We start from the raw sequence: 21510 nt of genomic DNA, 5'->3' as shown, positions 1-21510 counted from the left end.
AAATTATCCATGTATATTCTAAATAAAATTTATTTACCAAATCAAGATGTGCAACATATGTGCCTACAGGTTATGCTAAATTTCCATGAGGCACTGAACTTTTATACAACGTAGGCCCTATTGGCTACTTAAGTTGAAGTCATCATGCCCAGTTATCTATTCCAGCAGGAATTTGTGTGCACTATAGTTGATAAGTTATTCAGAGCAAATTCAGTCCACTTTTCTTTCTTCTTTTTTTATGGTAAAGCATTTTTGTTTTCTAATCATGTACAACATATATGTTAAACACACATTTAACACTACAGCAACAATACGTTAGAAACCATTGTATCCTTCAAATAATGTATTTTTAATACATGTAATAAGTGCCTTGAGGCGGTTAGGGAGGGTGTCACAACACATACATGATGTGATAGCTTCCCCTCCCTCAATTTGTGGGAGCAGCCAACCAAACTGAGATGCCATTCCCACTGAGCAAAGCATGAAAGTGCCAAGCCTACGAAATGCAGGAATGGAAACACTTATTACTATATCAGAATTAGATTTGCTGTCACTTCTCACTTCTGCAACTCATTGACAGGACTGATGAAACAATGAAAGTATGCCTTACATGTCTGCAAACACTATGAACACAGTAAACAAATCAACAATTAGCTAACATCTTCTTTTCACCAAGAAGTAATTGTTTAACAGCCATGAAGCAATTTATTTTCAAATACTTAAAGAGCAAGGATACATGGACAACATTTGCTTACATAAACAGGAATACAAACTTCTCCTTGAATAGCCTTCCACCTCGCGAGATTAACATGTGTTTGATGTAAACAAAAAATCAATATATATATAGCAACAATCATCTTTTATATCATCACACGTCTATCGATGCAATATATATTTCTGTTTGAAACACATGTTGACATGAAAAGCAGATGCACCTTCAATGATAGTCAACCGAAGAAACAAATGAACTCAAACACTCATACGAACCAAGATTTTGACAGATGGTAGTTGCCTGATGATAGTACAAACTTTAAATGCTTTGTACAGCATTCACACCACTGAATTGCATCTTTAAACATTTGAATCATATAATTGCTTCACTGAAATTTACAGTATAAATATAATATTGAAATTTTCTCATACAAAAAGAAAAAAATGTAGTGAGTGGAAATCAGTCAAGTACACAGGGGGAGAGCCTTATTTCTCATACAGTAAAGCCCTACACTACAAGCATGTTTTTACTGCCAACTCTGGGCTCAATTACCATCTAGCATTTTGCTGAGGATATCATGAACTCTACGGAGGATCAAGCAATACTGTTCTTTGACACTTTGAAAAAAATTAGCAATGCCAAATATGCCAAGTTGAGACAAACTGCATATCTGTGAGAAAGCAAGAGGAGAAAACAACATCACATCAATTTAATATGGATGCCTCCAAATCTGTATTTGTGTGGTTGTGTGTTTGTTAGTTTGTTTCCAATCATAGTGTACATATCTGAACAAGACAATGAAATAAATGGCAAAACTATCGCCTAGTTTTGGTCTCCACCTAAAAATGCATTTAAAAAAAGTAATAATAATAATAATGCCTCCAGCACCCATCAGGGCTAATGCATGAAAAGAAATCAGAAATGGGAAAGGCATGACCTTCAAGGAAAAGTTGTGGACATCTACAAGTCCATCAAGAAATGCAGTCCATTATCTTTTAAGTCATTTACCACTGAATTCGCACTCTGGGTATAGGGGAGGCTTCGTCCTTTATTGTGGGTATGTGTTACCACAAACTGAGTGCCTGAATGCTTTAATTTTACAGTCTGTGGACATTATTACATCACTTGTGAAAGAGTCAACTTATTTGCTTGACACAAACTGCCGCCAAATCTTCACTAAAGATGTACAATGTATCAATGACATTCCCTTGATTTGCTTGCTTTGATATGCGAGATTTACAGAAGGGATAACATATTGAAACATTTTAAAGACTGTAAGAAAAAAAAATGTTATGTTTCGTGAATCAGATACCACATCCTGTTGATTCATATTTTATGCACGCTTTGTTCACAAAATTTGCCTGTACAACCACAAAGCGTGCCCGAAGGCTTGCCAGACCTAGCAACAGCCAAGTGAATTCCTGGCTATGAATCTTACTGGGAAGGAGCAGGTGAATGAAATACATTATACTTTGTTACTAGGCTGTAGAAAAAGAAACATCCATAAATTGTAAATTACAGAAATGGTCTATTTTGCACCAAATGATCCCTTTAAAAAATTCACAGGTTCGGGATTTTATCCGAGGGTAGCTCTTACCTTTTCAGCTCTCGATCATAAGTCATTCTTATTCACTTTCATTGCATTGAGCTGTTTAAGATCACACTGCTGGCAGACTCTGTCTATGGGATTGCATATTGTTGCAGTTTACATTAAAATTCTCTTCCCATTAAACAAAAAATATCTGCTCAGTGAGATTAATATCCATGCACTCATGTGTTTCACGATCAAGCATACAAATAAGCACTGCTAATTTACTCCACAGGGCTCGACAGACAAATTTATCAAGTGATGACACTGACAAGGCTTAATAGCCCAATTTTGTAACAGACTCAAAAAGGTAATGCATCCTTTATTCATTCAGATAGCAATAACAATTGTACATCTTCATCTTCACTGATGTTCTTTAAGAGGACTACCTGCTCGACAACCGTATGAACACTGCTGATACATGACATACAAAATAAAACTGCATGAAGCAAGTCAGTGTAACAACTCATAGATGGGAGATTTTGAAACAGAAGGAAAAAAAAGCAAAACAAAACAAATTGGAATCTTGTGAAGTGGTCAATTGACAGTGACCATATTCTTAACAGGGATAAGGCAGAATATCAGTAATGGAATCCTCTAGAATTTCCATTCCTCAGCATTTACAAGCAGAAAAAAGTAGCTATACTTATTTACGCATCTATCGGACATAGCCAAGCATATGCATCTTGTAAGCTGTACTCGTACCTTCTGACTTCATAATCTCTGCTGTGCTATTTAATGCACAAGTTTTCTACAATCTCACTCAGGATAATAAAGCTACAACAAATCTGAAAGTAGACCTCTACAATGCACATGACTGTGCAGTGCATACTGTCATTACTTCACATTTGGAGACCACTGTCACCAAACTGCTGAAAATAAAGTTGAAAGAAGAATGCGAATAACAAAACCGACAGAAACTGCTACAGTTTATGTCCCAAACGGTACACACAGGATTCTGCCGCATACAGGGTCAAGCACTCAAAGTGACCTGCAAATACACCATGAAGTTATGGATGGAAAAACACAGACCAAAAAAAAAAAAAAAAAAAAAAATGTTCTATAGCATGTCCTGTCTGTGTGCCACCGAGGTCCAGACCTAGAACGAACATTTCACAATACAGTGTACTCCACTAGGGAGTTAACAAGATGCTAGTACAGCCCATTAACAGGAAATACTCAATTCAAATAGAACACTCATTTCCTGTGACATAGCACTCCCCTCTCTTTTGCAAGCAATTTTCTTTTGTAATATCTCTTTTGTTCACTTCGTAAAGGCTATTACACTTTCGTAGATAATGTACAGCATATGTGGGTGATGATGTACTGACATTAGACAACGGATTGACTCCATCGATTCAAACCTGTACCGCGTCAAAAGTATATCCTTCCATTCATCAGAATTGTAGGAAAGCCTTGAAGCCACCAATAGATACGGATGAGAAGTGATGGTGGTGGTAGTGGTATTGGTGTCTGTCTGTGTGTATGTAGAGGGAAGGGTGGGGGGGGGAAGGGGCAGGTAATGCTCTTTTCAATTTGACAAATTATGTGACAAATTGCATATGAAAAGTCTTTGTCGAAAAGCTAATGCATTGTGATTATTTCTCCTTTGCAAGAAGTATCACACGCCACAAAGTACATCCTACACATTAATTTAGGTTTGGTATGCAGTGCACTCTAATCACTGACATGCTCACGGATAACACATATTACAGATGTAGTAGTAGTAGTAGTAGTTGGTGTAATAGTGGTAGTAGAAGTAGTAGCTGCTACACCTAATCAATTTCATAACAAATGTTTCCTTATGAGTCTGTACAGATCCTTTGTGTCTAACTCATTCCTTAGCATAATTCTAGCATGGCGGCCAAGGTACTGCATAAAAACACATACAATCATGGCAGTATTTACAAATGCTCACATACATATCAAATTAGTTCTTTTTCATTCTCTTTTGAAATCTCAAGGAAAACCATGACAAACATTACAATACTTTCAAATAATATTCTATCCTATGAACAGTGTGAAATTACAGTCCATTTATTTGTCTAGTTTAAACTGTAACAGGAGTATTTTTTTTTCTTCATCTAAATGTGTTGGTTGTATTCTGAAAACTCGGTCTTCAACATGACAGACTCGACCTAAACAAGAGGTGTGGATTATTCACTTCACTGTTTCAGTGTAAATTGACTCACTAGCACAAATAACATTTCTTCAAATGAAGCCTATGTATATATTCCAATATGTATACATCATATATATATATATATTTATATCATATTTATCTCATGATACCAGGGAAACCATGTAAGTGACATTTGGGATATATTTTAACTACACGGCCAATTGCAAGGACGGTGTTCACCTGACGTTTACAAGCTCATAAGAGTTAGTATTTGGAGCTCGACCCTAGATGAAACTTGTTTTGTAGTCAATAGGTCAAGTACATGGAGAGAGAGTTTATAAATTCCCCTTCACTTATGCTCGATACAGTGTGTACTGAAAAAAAAAAAAGGCCACATGCGTAATTTAGGTCGTAATGGGGATGAACCACTTGGCCCATTCTTGTTAAGAGTAAAATTTACAAGCAAGCTGGGAGGCCACACAATACCCATTTGTTTTATGCAGCTCACTCATTACGGGGTATTGTACACGAGTATAGAACACTGTTTTGTTTTTCTATGAACACAAACGAGATTGATTTCAGACTTACACCATTTGATGCTGCAATTTTTCATCAAATCGTTTCACCAAAAAGGATCAGGGTATTCATGATCAGTTTCACAGCATCCTTTGGACTAAGACACGGCAAAACGTTATAAAAAATCATATCACTCCCCCCTCCCTCCCCTGAATTAAATACAAAAAGAAATGGGTTACTAAACTGAGTTTGACTTGAGAGCGATGTACAAACGGGTAGTTAACACAAAACCCCATGAAGCTTATACACATGCTTCAGTGTGTGCAGTAAATAAATGACTATTCATTTATCCTACAGATTCCTATGGAATGCATTCACCTCTTGGCCAGTGCGAGAAAGATCTGTCAAGTGTAACATTCTGCTACGGTTTACATTACGCTTGGCAAGATGCTCCCGTCATTCTCTTTCTCTCTCACACCCCAGAAGAGTTCTCTCAACTTGCAGTACTGACAAGCGTGTCTCATCCCGTCGCTGGTACCGCACAGTTTCACTGACAAGTCTCTTGTAATTTACACACACACACCAAAAGAATTTGTACAAAATATAAAGCGGTGAATCTGCCATTTCTACTTCTAACCCCCACATAGGCCACTCACATGACCAATCATGGGATATATTACATAATATTCTCAATATCTACTTGTCATCTTATCTCTGAATTTAAACTTTCTCAACATTTTCTCTCCTTTTTTTTTTCATTTTTTTTTTCCATTGAGTGTGTCGGCATTGAGAGTATGGAGCCAGAATGAAGGAAGAATATATCTTATGATTGACAGCACTTCCTCTTGTTGGGTTCATTGTAGCCATTTGTGGGTGGAATGGTGATGGGCTTGACATCTGAGCTGGGTGAATCCTCGCCGTTGCCTCCGTCCCTGATGTTCTTCTGTGACACGATCTTGTAGATTTCTGCAGGGATTAGGTTGGAAAACAAGGAGCGAGGAAGCTTCTGTTATCCAGCATGAACACATTTCTATATGTAAAATACAAGCAATGCTTCATGGCACATCTTGCCAGTCAATACTCCATTACTGAACTCAGAAGAAAAAAAAATAATCCTAGCTAACAACAGATAATGATCCAGAATTCTCCCTATCGCATATAGCCAGTATCTGATCGATCACTTTTGGGACGTACATGTCTACTTCCAAATCATACCAAAGATCCTACTGTTCCAAAAGTTCTTTCCAGGACTACCACAATTGGTGCTTTAAAACAATTTACAACCATACTCATATTGTCCAAGTGCATCTTCAATAATGATGGGCAAGTACTGGTTGAATGAAAAGAACAAAATACTTTTAAGACTTTCAGAGAAATCCATTATCTTACCTGTCAGTATTTGAACGAAGGCCTGTTCCACATTTGTTGAATCCAAGGCTGAGGTTTCGATGAAGGATAGCGTATTTCTCTCTGTTTACAAAGATAAAAATCAATGAAAGGGAATGTCACTATGTGACAGATATGGTACATTAAAATACTCCATTATTATCATTAGGTGATCCGAGTATCCTCTCGGATCACCTTTTGTCTTTGTAGGGATTCTTTCTTCTTCTTCTTCTTCTTATTTCTCCTCAACAGTTGTGTAGAAGTTAGCTCAGAAAGTCCTCTGCCTATTGATTTCAAGCTTGATGTCAAAGACGACAGATCTAGTAAAATCAGTGTGATCAGTCGACCGTGACGTCACTATGATGTCATTATATGAAATCACATTTTCATTCATATCTCATTAATGGAATGGAATTTCTCAATGAAATTTACGTCTCATATAGTTCAAGTCAAGCTCTTTCTACTCATATTCTTAAAATTCATCTCTACACTTAAAACGTACGCGTACGCGCGCGTTGAAATGTTGACATGCTCCAATCGAGCTCAAATTTTTTTTTGCACACGTTTCAGATCATTATATTATTATTATTATCATTATTATCATTATCATCATCATCATTATCAAAATGGGTGACCAGACAATGCCAGACACTTAGCACAGCCCTCAGGTAGAGCAGTGGCAACACTGAAGAGGTTACGCTGGTTACAAGACCTTATTACTAGTATCCGAGTTACAATGACAAATATTCAATTGTCCATCTACTTGCGCACACACACACACACACACACACACACACACACAGAAATCAAGAAAGAGGATGGCCACAAAAAGGAGATATATCTACTGAATGGAAATTATGACAAGATACATGTATGTGGACAAAGGATTGGCTGACATTGATAGAGAACAAATACCAGCATACAATTCTGTACTATCAAGAAAAGTGTGCCATATGGCTGAAGTGCAGTTCTACATGCAAACCTATGAAAATGTCCATGAATTTGTGCTAATATTGCATCTCCAGTTGCTTGTTTTGCACCCCCAGATGAAATACAAAACCACAACTGGTTTGAAAATACATGTATTAGAGTACCGGTACAGTGTAAAGGATGGTAAAAGGAGGAAATACCTTTGGTGCACATTCCTAAAACATATGGAAAAGAGCCTGTACATGAATTTGTTCAAAACAACAATGAGTATCAAAGAGTTAAACCTGCCAATTGATATGCTTCCCCTTTGATCCTTACATCAATGAATTATTTTTCTTCCTTGAAATTCCATGTATTACAGCTATTAGCAAAATACTTAAGTTATAACAAGCTAGAAATGAATTTATTTGGACATTGTAGAGTCCCCTGATAACACCAAGACCCCGTTAACAGTGTGGGGCTGGACCGAGCCCCGCAATTTTGTCCGTTTACACTGCCGGGCTCGGCCGCGCTTTTAATTCAAACCTTTCATTATTTTGTCGTAGTGGCGCTCTGATTGTAAACAAACGCAATTTGGTATAGCCTGGTTTTCAGACCCTTTGCCAACTGGATTCCATGGCAACGAAGTCGCCGTTCGGGCAAAGGCCTTTGCCGAAGGAAAAATCCTTTGCAGGACAAAACCACCTTAAACTATACTAGTTTTCGACGTTGAGGGGGTTGATATCGTGAATAGTGAAATAGTACGGGCAGAGGGTCTGGAAGCCAGACTAAAATTGGCCGTGCATTTGGCCCAGTTTGCGTTTACACCAAGAAGAGGCCGGGCTAAACTCAAGTGCCAGTATTGTCTTTAACCTTAATCAGGCTGGGCTTTTTTGGCTATGCTATATCTAGGGGGGGTGGGGGGGGGGGGGGGGGTGGATTCCTCCCCCCCTTCAGATCTCGCCTATGGAACGCGTGATCGCGTCGAAAATCGGCACACGCGACGTCCACGACGTATAGTATCAAAATGTATGGTTGCTTTCTCCGAAAAATTTTTCTTATATTTTATATTAATTAATTATTGTAATTTATGCATAAAATCAGTTTGGGGCTCTAAATCACTTATTAATGCTCTAATTACGCTAATCTTTTTAAAAAAATGTTTCTGGTATCATTCTCCTGAGACATAGGATAAAGAAAAAAATCTGTATCGAAATTAATTTCTTATGTATTTGACTGTTTTTTGAATTTCTTATGTATTTCTTTGTTTTTCGACCTTTTGTTTTTGTTTGTTTTTTGGCCAAAATTTGTCACAGACATTGTTCGAAGCTTTATTATGCTAAAATAAATTAATTTCGTCCATTCTAAGTCAAGATATGAATTTTTATGTGAATTAATTGAAAAAACACAATTTGCATTGGATTTGTACACAAAATCACGTTTTGGAGCAATTTTGGGGTTGACAAATTTTTTTCGAACAGGCGTCGCGTCAAAACGGTACACGCGGGCGCAACAATTTTGGTCTCAAAAGTTGCGCGATACTTGAAAGAAAAAAGTCATGAAACATCGCGGCGGGAGCTTATCGCGCTGCGAAGATATTGCGCGAAACGTCGAGGGGGGCGGATTCCGCCCCCCCCAGCCTGATTAGGGTTAAGGCCCTATCACACCTTTCCGGGCAAGCCTTGCATGTGATTTGCGGAGAGCAAGTTTTGCTACCCGTAGATCCCCGCAGATGGCCCACACATGACAATATCTAGCACGTCTCACCTGTAGTTGCCTGGAGGTGTGTACGCAAATACTATTTACCTGCAGCCATGTTTAGGCCCTGTCACACCTTTCTGGGCAAGCTACGCGGCTTTGTTGCGTGTGGGGATTTCCCATCATACAGGACAATTTCTGAGCGCGGACAAGGATTTGGACGAGTTTTGCATGCGTCTTACCTACTTACTGGACGCATGCTACTTTAGTTCTACCTCTGTGGGTATTCTGTGTGACCTGCGTGCCAGGCGCGTGGGGGTTGACAATTAGTGAAGGAATTCCTCTGAAGGACTATTTTACCCCGTTTATACTAAGGAAAAAGGGGGTTCTGAAACCCCCTGTAGCCGCTTCGAGCAGGCTTTCAGCTCAGTATAAACAGACAGAATTCAGAAAAGGCGATCCGGTTGGGTCGGGTCCGGTCGGGTTCTGAAACCTCCTACGGGGGGAGGTTTCAGAACCCGCTATAGCCGGCTCGAGGAGGCTCGACTGCAGTATAAACGCGACGGGGTTCGAAAAGCCGCTTTTTTGCCGACCCAGAAGTTATCGCTGGAGGTCATCGCGCGCTCATAAAGTAAACAAGCAACTGCACCGGATCGCAAACCCACGTTGTTATAAATTCGCACTCAGCAGTCACGTTTCCGCGCGAAAGTGATGCCACGAAAGCGCGCGCCGGTTTTCGGAGGGGAATTCGGTTACCATAGGAACGGAAGCCGTGACCCTGCTAAGACCCGCTCGGGCCTGCTTTCGCTCGCGCAGTATAAACAGACGAGAACCCGCTTTTTCATAGCGGGTTTTCGACCTCCTCGAGGCTGCTCGAAAACCCGCTCGCAGTATAAACGGGGTATTTATTTGGCAGAGGTCCTAGAAAGTGTCATTATCCTAGCCACAGCCGACTCTCAACAAACTGGCCGAATGGCAGTAACTGACCCTCAGCATGCATGCAATTTGCATGTACATCTCGCTCCACGCCTGCAAAACTGACCAGGTACACAGATGGTGGCAGTATCGACACAATTCCTTGCCAGTAACACACCCATATTACATGTATGCTCGTAGAATGTCGTCTCTGTGGACGTCTGCTGGCAATCTCCGCGACTCACTAGGAACAAGTTTTGAGCATGATCAAAACTTGGCTGCGGGTAAATTGGACTTGTGTGCGCAACTATGGGCGACTACGTGCTAAGTACTGCCACTGTGAAGGCCATCTGAGGGGACCTCCAGGTAACATGAATTGTTCCCCGTAAGTCATAAGCAAGGCTTGCCCGGAAAGATGTGAAGGGTTCTTGAGCATGCTCAAACTTGTTCCCGGTGAGTTGCAGGGGTTGCCTGCAGAGGTCCATGCAGAACACCAGTAAAAGGTCCGTAGCAGTAGCACTTCGCAGGCAACTCCTGCGCAACTTGCCTTTAACTAAAACAGGAGTAGAACGTAAGTAGCACACGTCCAGCAGGTACGACACACGCGAAACTCGCCCAAATCCTTGTCTGCCCGCAGAAAATTATCTTGCGTGCTGGAAAATCCATACACGCAACAAGCCCACGTAGCTTGCCTGGAAAGGTGTGACACGGCCTTTACAGTTCTTGACGACAACTCACAATCAACTCACCTGCAAAGACTTTGGCTTCGTCTGTTGGGACTGCCCTCAAGTGCCGTAGGTCACTCTTGTTGCCGACTAACATTATTACAATATTATTATCTGCATGGTCCCGCAGCTCCTTGAGCCACCGTTCTACATTCTCATATGTCAGGTGCTTTGCTATATCGTACACGAGTAGCGCTCCGACTGCACCACGGTAATATCTGCATGTGAAGACAATATAAACACAAATACTGTACATGTAGTTTACCATGCAGTGAAGATTGCACAACACAAGCATTAGCATTCATAGGGTATTGAAGAATGCACTTGTACACAGTAACTCATTAAAAAATCCATGAAGCCTTCACTGTACATGTACATGTATTTTACTATTGCACATGCCGCTCTTGGGGTATTAAGAAATTCCCATTCACAGCATAAAGCATTGTTGCATGTGTGAGGACTTTCAAAAAGGATTGCTACTTTAATGTTCCTCTTGACTCGGAAAATTTAACTACATTTGGAGTTAATCATTGATACAAGACTTGGCACTGTTTATACCGATTGCTGCATCCATGTACCTGTAACTTACCACACTGCAAACTAATTTAAGTACAGATATATTAGCTGATCATGATACATTGTACATGTAAGCGGTACAAGCCCACGTAATGAATAAATACCAATGGGCCACTGTGATTCAAGTCTTACTCATTTATACTAGATGACTCACTTTGCACACATGGGCTGCATTATGCACTTCAGTGTCAACACAATATGAAGTACAATTGTAAGTGTACACACATAAACAGCATGACACAATGTAGGCCTACAGTATACTTCCTTGTAACAGTGCAATGTTTGCTTGTCTGGCCAAAGAGAAGCCAAAGTACCCGTACTGCTGACCATTCATACACTCTGTAGTCAGAAATGAGCCAAACCTGTTGGCTACGTTTACATTCTGATTCATCACATTGAAATTACTGTAACCATGCTTCTACCCTACCCACCAACCTACAATGTACATGTACCCCCCTCCCCTTCATACAGTGTAAAAGATTTTATAATCTACAAACTGGAATAACACATTCATATACCTGTAAATTGCATTGTACAGCAAATATGATATTAAACAGAACAGGCGGCTCCCATCATAAAGTCCTTGAGACGAACAGTTTTCTTTTGTTACACCATACCAAAATTTTGTTATACCCTGTAGCAGAACAAATATGTTTGTAAAGCTACACATATACAATGTACACAGTATAATAAATTTGGGATCTGAATTTTACTTTTGTTGTATGCAAAATTTTGTTATAACAGCTGTGCCCTGTTGTTATAATGTTTTGTACAATGTAGGTACAGTTTGCACGATAATCCTGTGTACAGACCGTGTATGTATAATGCAATACATTGTAAAGGGGCTAAATACAATCATCTGGATTGAATAATTTATGGTAATACCGTACATTCTCCAGGGGTGATGGCTCTACACTTTCTAACCACAAATCACAGGGCATGTACAATGAACATCATGTGGGCAGATACAGGATGTATTTGGTTGAGAAAACCCAATGTTGACTGTAGAGTAGGGCGTGTCACTGCTGGGCAGGGCCACATGCAAATTTTTGTCTACACCACTCAACCACAGAGCAACAATTTGGCCTTGAGATCTGTACAGTAGCTACACGAGGTCATTCCTTGTCAACCTTCATCTACTGTCCATGAGTTTATGAGACCTCTTTCAAACACTGCGCCCTACATGTAAATTATGATCATAGGGCACAATTAAGGAAAATGGGTAAAGTGTCAGCTTGTCCACATTCCCCCCCCCCTTTTCTCATGAAGGCCGTAAACTGCATACAGTGTAGACCAACACGTACATGTGTGTACTTGTATCAGCTATGAGGGATGTGATTGATGCTCTAAATTTTCAGAATGCTTAGTAATGGCATACAGTACATGCATTGTATAGGCCTACAGCTACATGTACATTTGTATAGTCATTAATGTGTGCCCCAAATTGTTCTAAATATAACCATTTTCATTACCAACTTCCTCTCGGTCACTCTATTAATGAATATATTCCTATTAGATTGATGTGATGGTCCACCTAAGTTAAAATCTGAAAATCTTTTCAGATTTGGATTGAATTATTATTGCCATACGTATAGGCCTACATAAAATGTCATTTCTGGACCAACTGTGTCATGGCATACTACTACTGTACATTTCCCTCTCACATGTATCAATCAGGGGTATCAACTTTGCTTCGCTGTCAAAGCAATCGAACTCAAGCTTACATATATGTTGTACATGCACCTTCAGTACATGTATCATAAATTCATTCCTGAAACCCAGCTAATATACAGCTGCACTACCATTATCAGGAAATGCCTAGCTACCTTCTTCCAAGCTGCCTTGACACTTCACTTGCTAGAATTTTACTTCCACACTGCCCCCTCATTATGGCATGTCAGTATGTGCTGTATACATGTACATGTAGTAGCATGTACAGCAGTCCATTTCTGGTCAAGTCAAGTTCACGAATAACAAAATGTGCAATCTTTGGGACACACATTGTCACATCGTGTTAAGGCCACACTTACAGTACAAAATACGCACGCATTGTACACACATTTGTATTCATTGCCACAACATACGTACAGACAGTCACATTCTTGCAACTACTGTATACTCATCATATTATGCTCTATGCATCATATGCTGCATGATTCAAGTCTCCAGACATTTGAAAATAACTTCAAGTTTCAGTCTTGGAGAGGGAACTTTAACGTTATGTAAATCCATTAATAGCAAACTCTCAAATATCTCCCTTTGCAAATACCCTACACATACACAGATTGTGTTTGTAGTAGGCCTACCTCACTATACTGTAGGGGATAGTGCAAAACCAGAAACATTTGCAGCATGAAACTTTTGCATACCAGAGCTGACAGCCTTTTTCATTGCATGACACTTTTGAAAATTGCCTCTGGCAGCCAATGCATTGTGTGGACAAACACTTTAGGCGTGCATTTTACTTTCTTGAATCTTGGCCTGTGAAAGTTTTATGCAAAATTTTTTGACCGAAAAAATTCTGGTTTTACAGTAATTCATCCCATAAGAAATTGGATTGCTATCATATAATCCATCCAATGTGGCATCCCTTGAGGACCTCACAATGAGTTTCAGTTAATGCGTCCTTGATATCTTATGCAGAAAACAGCCAAAGGGAATCATGCCACCAATGGTAAAGTACCTGCCACATACTTGACTCCTTTCTACAGTTCACTGCTTGTACTGAGATAAATAGCTTAATAATACCAACATTTACATTGTATGGTCCTCACTTCCTGGGTCCCGTTGCATAAAACTTTTTTAAGGTTGCTAACATAAGAATGTAAAATCCTTTGCATAAAAACTCTGGTTGGGTGCTTCCACCGGAAAAAAATCCGGTTGGAGTTTTATGCAACGGGCCCCTGGAAAGTTGATTCATGTTGATCTCTTCTTGCTTGATAAATCTATTGTATTTGCTTGACTGTATGAACAGAACACAGATTTTTACCAAAAGGTCATACATCTTCTCTCTCCTGTCACAAGTCAAAACAACTACCAGTATTACAATGCATACCAACAATCTCTCCACATCATACATCATGTACCTGGTACATGCAACATGTACATGTACCATGAAATGTTCATGTTTCCCTTCAAATCAGCTCACAAAAGCAACTACCTGTATTACAATGTACACTTTAAATACACACTTCTGATACTTACGCACTAGTTATGGCTCTATATCTTTCTTGGCCTGCTGTGTCCCATATTTGTGCTTTAATCGTCTTGGAGTCCACTTGTATGCTTCTCGTGGCAAACTCTACACCGATCGTACTTTTGCTCTCCAAGTTGAACTCATTTCTCGTGAATCTCGACAGTAAGTTGCTCTTCCCAACCCCCGAGTCTCCGATCAGGACAACTGCATTTCAACAGGCAAAAAACAAAACAAAACAAAAACAAAACAAAACAAAGGGTGAATATGGTACATGTAGTTAAAGCCAGTGCTCATACTCATGAGGTCTCAGCTAAAACATGACAAACATAGCATTAAAGAAAGCAAAAGTGCAAAATTCACTAAATTTGTACTTTAAAATCTGTACAATGTACTTATGTAAAATATGAAAGTTGAGGCCGTCCTCAGTACAAGCCCTGTACATCGTGGAATGAGTTGTGTAGGATAAGACTCCCTCTACATAAGCCTTGAATAAGGCTTGTTGATACATGACACATCATTCAATGCAGGCTCAGATTGCAGCATGTCAAAGAATAACATGATGCATCCATAGTGTGATGAGCATTTGCTGTGGGTGATACCAGTAGGTGATATCAGCTGTAGAGAGTAACAGTTGAGTACCTCAAGAGGATACTCTTTCAACCAACCAGGATGCATTGCTTTGCATGCTACAGTAGGCCAGCAGACCATACAAGTGTGGATAAATGAATGTTAAGCCTTTCTTACATCCCGTCGTGCGCGTTTAGAGATCGTGCGGACTCGGAGTTCCTGTCAGGCGAGGAGTTGTCGCTGGGTGAAAATTAAATCGGAGGGGAAGTATGTAGTAAGTACGTAATGAGTGGGTGTGTCTTGCTCAAAAAGTGAGGCCCGCAAGTGGTCTGTATGCCTTTTTGGAAGTAGGAAGAAGGAGCACGTAAGACCTCTACTTCTGTCGCACACAATGGGTGGGATACTTGTACGTGAATTGCAAGTGAAGCGTACGTTTTCAGAAATCGTACTTACGAAGTAAGAGAAACGTAAGAGAAACGTAAGGGGCACGGAAGTGTTAAGACAATCGTTAAGACAAACTGGAAGAACACACAGATAATCACAATAATATAAAAGGGTGCACCGAATCTCTTCATCATTCCCTGCTCTTCTTCCAATTCTTGCTACCTGATTTTCCCTTGGGAGCCATTGTGCACAGAATGTGGACTCACTGCAGAAAATGTCGACGCGGAACTGAAAGCACGCTGTCCATATCAGCTTATATATAGGAGCACGATGCACCTGAGCATGTCTCAACATGTACTTCTGACGCACTTTTTATCGTGCTGATCACGTTCGTTGTCTGAGTGTGACATACTTCACAAGTACGGTAGTAGTACTCACCACGCATTTTAGAAGTACGTAATATGCACGGAGGAAGTGCACTCACCCCCCTTTTGTTAACACGTACATTGAAAGCAAGTGGAAAGTATAAGAGCCTCTTGCATGGTAAGTACGCCTTCATGGGAAAATACCCCGGAATTGTTGCATGTTTTGACTGCGTTACACACGCGCCTATCGAACTTACTCAGTACTTTTGTCTTGCGTACTCCGAGCGTGCCCCACGCGTGCTAATTGTCGCAGCCAGGTCATAGCGAAAAACTGGCCGGCCAGTTTTCAGGCTGCGTGCTATGCGCCGTGTTTGCGACCACCAAAAAAAGTACTTTCCACTTGCGTGCATCTCACTACTTGGTCCATTTTTGGCACGCAAACCACTCGTAGTACCACGCACGACCGGATGTAAGAGAGCCTTTAGAAACATCCCTGACAGCACATACTGTACAGGTCCTGTAAATGTAGAGCCCTAAATCTCTTTCCAAAACCTAGACCCCGTTTACAGTGCGAGGCTCGGCCGCGGCCGAGCCGCGGCCGAGCCCAGCCCCGCTTCAGTGTAAACGCGCAAAAGGCCAAATGCGAGGCCAAAATTGGCCTCGCATTTGGCCTCGTTCTGGAGGTGGTCTCGGCCGCGGCCGAGCCCTGCCTCTTCTTGGTGTAAACGCAAACTGGGCCAAATGCGCGGCCAATTGCGCGGCCAATTTTAGTCTGGCTTCCAAACCCTCTGCCTGTATCTTTCGCTATTCAGGATATTAACCCCCTCAACGTCGAAAACTAGTATAGTTTAAGGTGGTTTTGTCCTGCAAAGGATTTTTTTCCTTCGGCAAAGGCCTTTGCCCGAACGGCGACTTTGTCGCCACGGAATTCATTTGGCAAAGGGTCTGAAAACCAGACAATACCAAATTGCGTTTGTTTACAAGCAGAGCGCCACTACGACAAAATATTGAAAGGTTTGAATCAAAAGCGCGGCCCAGCCCAGCAGTGTAAACGGACAAAATTGCGAGGCAATTGAGGCCGGACTCAGCCGCGGCCGAGCCGCCGCACTGTAAACGGGGTCTTAATGTTCTGAATGTAGGCTTCACACTCATAATTATATGCGTGTTCACATCTTTCTACAGTAATACTGAAGCCAAGGAATTTATCCATGAGTTTAGAGTAACCATTGAAAGGACAGAAAAACACACTGCACAAAAACAGAAATTCTTTTCATCAATGCAAAGTAAATGCAGTATACAATGCATGCCAAAGTGATGATGAAAAAGAAATAACTGCTTTTATTCTTCTTCGCAAAAAATGTACAGATTCTTGTTATTATTCTTTTTTTGAAATACAGAACTCTAAAATGTCACTTCCAGTTCCACTTCTAGATTGTTATTAAAGTGGGTACACATGTATCTCATTGGGCTGGAGACTACGGCAGGTGGCAAGCTGATGGCAACTCTAGTCTCCCTATTCAAGGAGACATCTTTGCGACGTCTCTGCAACGTCTCCTGGAATGTAGCAGAGTCTCTGGGGAGTCATGAAAGAATCAAAGATGTTTGCGGTCTCCGAGACATCTCCGCGACTTTGGGCTGCGGAGACCCTCTGGCCACCTACAAGTACACGTCTCTGCAATGACTCTTGGAATGTACATGTAGCCGAGTCTCCGGGGAGTTGCGAGAGAATCAAATATGTTTGATTTTTTGGGAGACGTCTCCTTCTAGTCGCAGCCAAGTTGCGGAGACTTCAGTGTAATTCTTTTTTCATGTGGTCTCCGAGACATCTCCGCAACTTTGGGTTGCGGAGACCAATTGGCAACCTTCATGTACAGTGTACATGCACCACAGACATCACAGAGGCATCTCCACGACTAAGAAGACATGTCCATGACAAATGAATCATCTTATTTGGAGATGTCTTTGAAGTTGCCTTCTTGCTGAAAGCAAATCATTTTTTTTTTTTTTTTTGTCTTTCATGTGACATTAAGTCACAGCAACTGATCTGTGGCAGCAGTCACAGAGAAGTCTTCTCCAGTGAGATATGCCCTTAACACACAGTCACACTTTGTGTAAGGTACTGTATTGATATAAAATGCGAGCACCTCTCGTTTGATCACACCAAGGAGGTTCAAGAGCTGGAGTTCCAACTGGCTATGATTATTCAAACAGGTGTCAGTTTTCTAGGAATGCTAAAAGAATTCCACAGGTGCATTTGCACCACTGATGATCAGGCTTTGATGCCACCAGAAGATCTGTCTTCAACTCTAACATTTAATTGGGTTAATTTGTTTGTTTATTCATTAAATGAAATGAACATTAAATGAAATGAAATTTTACCTAATCATAAAACATATGAAACAAAAGTCAACCCCATTCAGAAATACAAGTACATTTCAAAAGTGTAAATTAGAGTTTTGTGCTGTCAAAGTGTTTAAAACTGTACCACCCTGGAAAGCCAATTGTCCTTTTTTGTGTGTTAATTCCACCAATTAAAACCAATATGGTATTATATTCACGATATTTGTACACTACTGTACTTCCTTGTAAATTTCAAATGTCACAAGTACTGTTCAGGCATTTACAGTCAAACATAATTTCTTTTTTATTTCAGCAATCTTTGCACTTAAGTTCTTTCTCTGTGTCTTTACCATTATATAGTGCTCATCTTTTGTAAGGAGGGATGGTGAAAAGTCATTACAGTACTCACCGCATAATCAGGATATGCTGATTTCAACAAAAACGTCACTTTTGAGCGGAGTGCCTGATTTCACAATGAGCATGCACCACGCACTCAAGGCGTTGATAATACATTGTACATACTACACCCATGATACTACACAAGTGCTCAAACATGAATACATTGTGTGCACCACCCCCCAGTACTGTACATTATACCCTTTCCTCTATGATCCCGAATTCCTGCACAGGAATCGCAACTGGGTTCTTTTGTCACCTTTGACACCAAAAGGTGTGCTTTAAACACTGAATACTTTCTTTACCCATTGAGGACGGACTGATTTTGATACAACACGCATTTCCCACAGACACTTGCCCGAGCATTATACTTGGGTCTCGTCCTCAATGGGTTACAATAAAAAAAAAAAAAAGGAGCCTTCGTAATTCTGATCTTGCATGCCTTCCTGATTTATGTCTTTCTCTGTGATCATTCATAGCATGGGCATGTAGAATGTTTCATACATATTCACATCCATGGCTAAGTATTGATTACCCAGAATGAATGTGGGAATGTCAGGGGAATGTGCAATCAAAACTCAGCCCCTTTATTTAGGTCATGAGAAGTTACCATCAAATTCATGTTAAAGAAAAATAATTGCAATTCGTAATGAAATCTGTCAGCTTTTGATTTTCCTGACACTCTGTGAGTTTGACCTTATCTTTGATAACATGTTGCTGGACCCTGGCCGACTAGTGCATACATTTTGTACTTGTACACGTGTGCTGATTGACAGTGTACACTGTATGTGTGTTGTCAATGTTCAATAGAATATTCATTGAGCTAGTAGCTCACCACATGCACACACTAAGTGACGCTTTGCGAAGCATAAAATAGCGGAATTTAATAGTGGCTTTTAATATTGGATGCTACCTGGATGGAGGTCATGAAACTGACTAGTCAGAAACTTTCTTTGCAAGTACCATACGCATTTAATACACAGCAACTGATAGGGAATCTTTGGAAAGTTACAAATATTTTGGTTTCAAGGTAGCTTTTTGTATAAAAATAGGAAAAAATTGTGTCCCATTCATCAGAGGTCTGTGCCAAATTATCTTGTGAAAAAAGCTCCACCACTTGTATTGATGATTTACATGCTTTTCCCCCCAATGGCCATTGTGTGCGTGTGTGTGTGTGTGTGTGTGTATGCATGTAAAATCGGTATAAACTGTACAGACAGTAACACTGTTGTTGACATACTAGCTAGTAGCTGATCAGTTATTTTTTTGTGTGGATTTTTTTTTTTTCGTCTTGTTCATTTCACCGAATAATTTCAAAAAGGACAGTAGATATAGATATGCCTACTGCAATAGGTTAATGATCCCCTGATTGAGATATAATGCAGTATCATTTACCTTCATGAAATCATGAATGAAGGATGCAAGTTTACAACTGTCCAGTTGTATTGCATGCCATGCACGCACAGCACCCGCACCCCGTCTCTCTACTCGATCATGACTTGCTGAGCCAGGGGCAGGGGGAAGGGCATCAGAGCAACGCCATGCGCCAACGGTGTGGCGTACCACAGTGCTTTCATTATGCACACACATTGACACATGCACACGGGTACAAACATGTAAGCGGTTTTATCTGACGCGAGATCCCATACACGTACACCTCACCGCATCTGCACGCAGTATTAAAATGGAACACACGACATGCGTACACATGCTGTCAACCCGAAATGCCCAATATCGGGATAGGTAGATTCTACTTGAATTCGCATGCAATGCCTATATATTAGGGTGAAATCTCGCATTGATAATTTAGGGCCGTAGATTGCCGTGTCTACAGCCACTGAGCCAGCCAGCATTATTTACAACTTTAGGCCTAACGTTACAGATTTAAAAATTTTTCTGGTCTCAACATCAAGGGTCTAACTGGTTGCACTTCATATTCTAGCTGCTAGTAATGCTAGATTAATAAAATTATACTAACCATGCTAACAGTTAGGGGTCTACGTCTAGATTAGTTCATGCTACTCTGCCTGCTTTGATGCCTTTGTGTCAAGCACAATCAAATTTAGGCCTAACAATAGGCTCAACTGTTACACAAATAATGTCACTGGCAGCATCTACGTACATCGCACATCGACATTTGTAGGTCGACACTACTAACCCGGTATTGGTCATTACACTCACGACACAGGCATTAGAGTCTTTAGCTAGGCAACAATAACGGTGCGATTACCGAGTACCGGTTACTCAGTACCTGTTCTTGTTGAACAACGTTGTAATTTACTGTAGGTAGCCCTATACAGTCACACTTGTACACTCGTAACGTTAGATGGAATGGCCCATAGCACTACGTGTAGCAACGGCAGACGCATTGTTACTGTGTAGAAATCTCTATCCATTGTGTACTGCACAACCGAAAGAATCGACTTTCTTCCCCATATGAAATTCACCCTCATAGGTGAAAACCATATCATATTCATACAACAGGTTGGTACATTTCGTATCTTCTTTACACAGACTTATATTCTGTCTGGAACTCACCTTTGAATAAATAGTCGTACTCATCATCTTTCGTACCCATCTTGGTAGTGTCTACTTCAACCTGTTCGGTTACGCCCCTGAGTAGTGACTTCCGGATATGTCACCGGTAGGGATTCCCTTATAAACATGTAATGATTGAGACTAATTTGACAAATAGAACTGCTACTTTTCGAATCTATATATCTCCAACCCAGCAGATTAATTTGGATGATGGTAACCCGCTGATGGTGCTAGATTTAGACGATGAGATATGATGTATGGAGATAAACATTAGCCTTCAAAATCCGTACAATGGCGGCGTACAAGACGCCCACAGTGGAATGACGTCATGCGCTGCGATGGCCGTACATACTGGGACTGTGTGTGTACAGTGTGTGTGTTCGATGTCATCTACTGTAGGCGTTGATATTTGAGGTTCCACGTCCCCTGCTGATTCGTTGCGATCAATGTTTGAAATTACGTTTGCACAGAAATATTTCATCTAGATAAAGAGGGGTACGTTGCTGTTGCTTTTTTATTGTTCTTTGATTATAAAAAAAGAATGGCACTTAAATTCAATCTAGAACTCTAGAATATA

The 21510-nt window shown here is 40.5% G+C and overlaps 1 protein-coding gene across 1 annotated transcript; it reads right to left on the bottom strand.

Moving 5' to 3' along the window:
- Positions 1-325: 325 nt before the first annotated feature.
- On the bottom strand, positions 326-21252 carry LOC140237553 (ras-related protein Rab-11B-like). Its single transcript, XM_072317490.1, has 5 exons — positions 20934-21252; positions 14352-14547; positions 10596-10789; positions 6328-6408; positions 326-5904 (listed from the first exon to the last, which is right to left on the bottom strand). The coding sequence occupies exons 1-5, from the start codon at positions 20971-20973 to the stop codon at positions 5762-5764; spliced, it is 654 nt and encodes a 217-aa protein (XP_072173591.1). The 5' UTR covers positions 20974-21252; the 3' UTR covers positions 326-5761.
- Positions 21253-21510: the final 258 nt, after the last annotated feature.

This window comes from Diadema setosum, chromosome 14 (assembly GCF_964275005.1).
Source record: "Diadema setosum chromosome 14, eeDiaSeto1, whole genome shotgun sequence".
In the NCBI taxonomy this organism is placed as follows: Eukaryota; Metazoa; Echinodermata; class Echinoidea; order Diadematoida; family Diadematidae; genus Diadema; species Diadema setosum.
Note: the sequence above shows the minus strand (reverse complement) of the source record. Positions and strands in the feature narration are given on the sequence as shown.

Excerpts from the sequence above, each read along its gene's own strand:
- LOC140237553 (XM_072317490.1), bottom strand. The coding sequence starts at position 20,973 with ATGGGTACGAAAGATGATGAGTACGACTATTTATTCAAAG. Across the intron at positions 6,409-10,595 it reads CGAAGCCAAAGTCTTTGCAG|AGAGAAATACGCTATCCTTC; the intron begins GTGAGTTGATTG and ends CTTTGTAAACAG. Across the intron at positions 5,905-6,327 it reads CTTCGTTCAAATACTGACAG|AAATCTACAAGATCGTGTCA; the intron begins GTAAGATAATGG and ends TAATCCCTGCAG.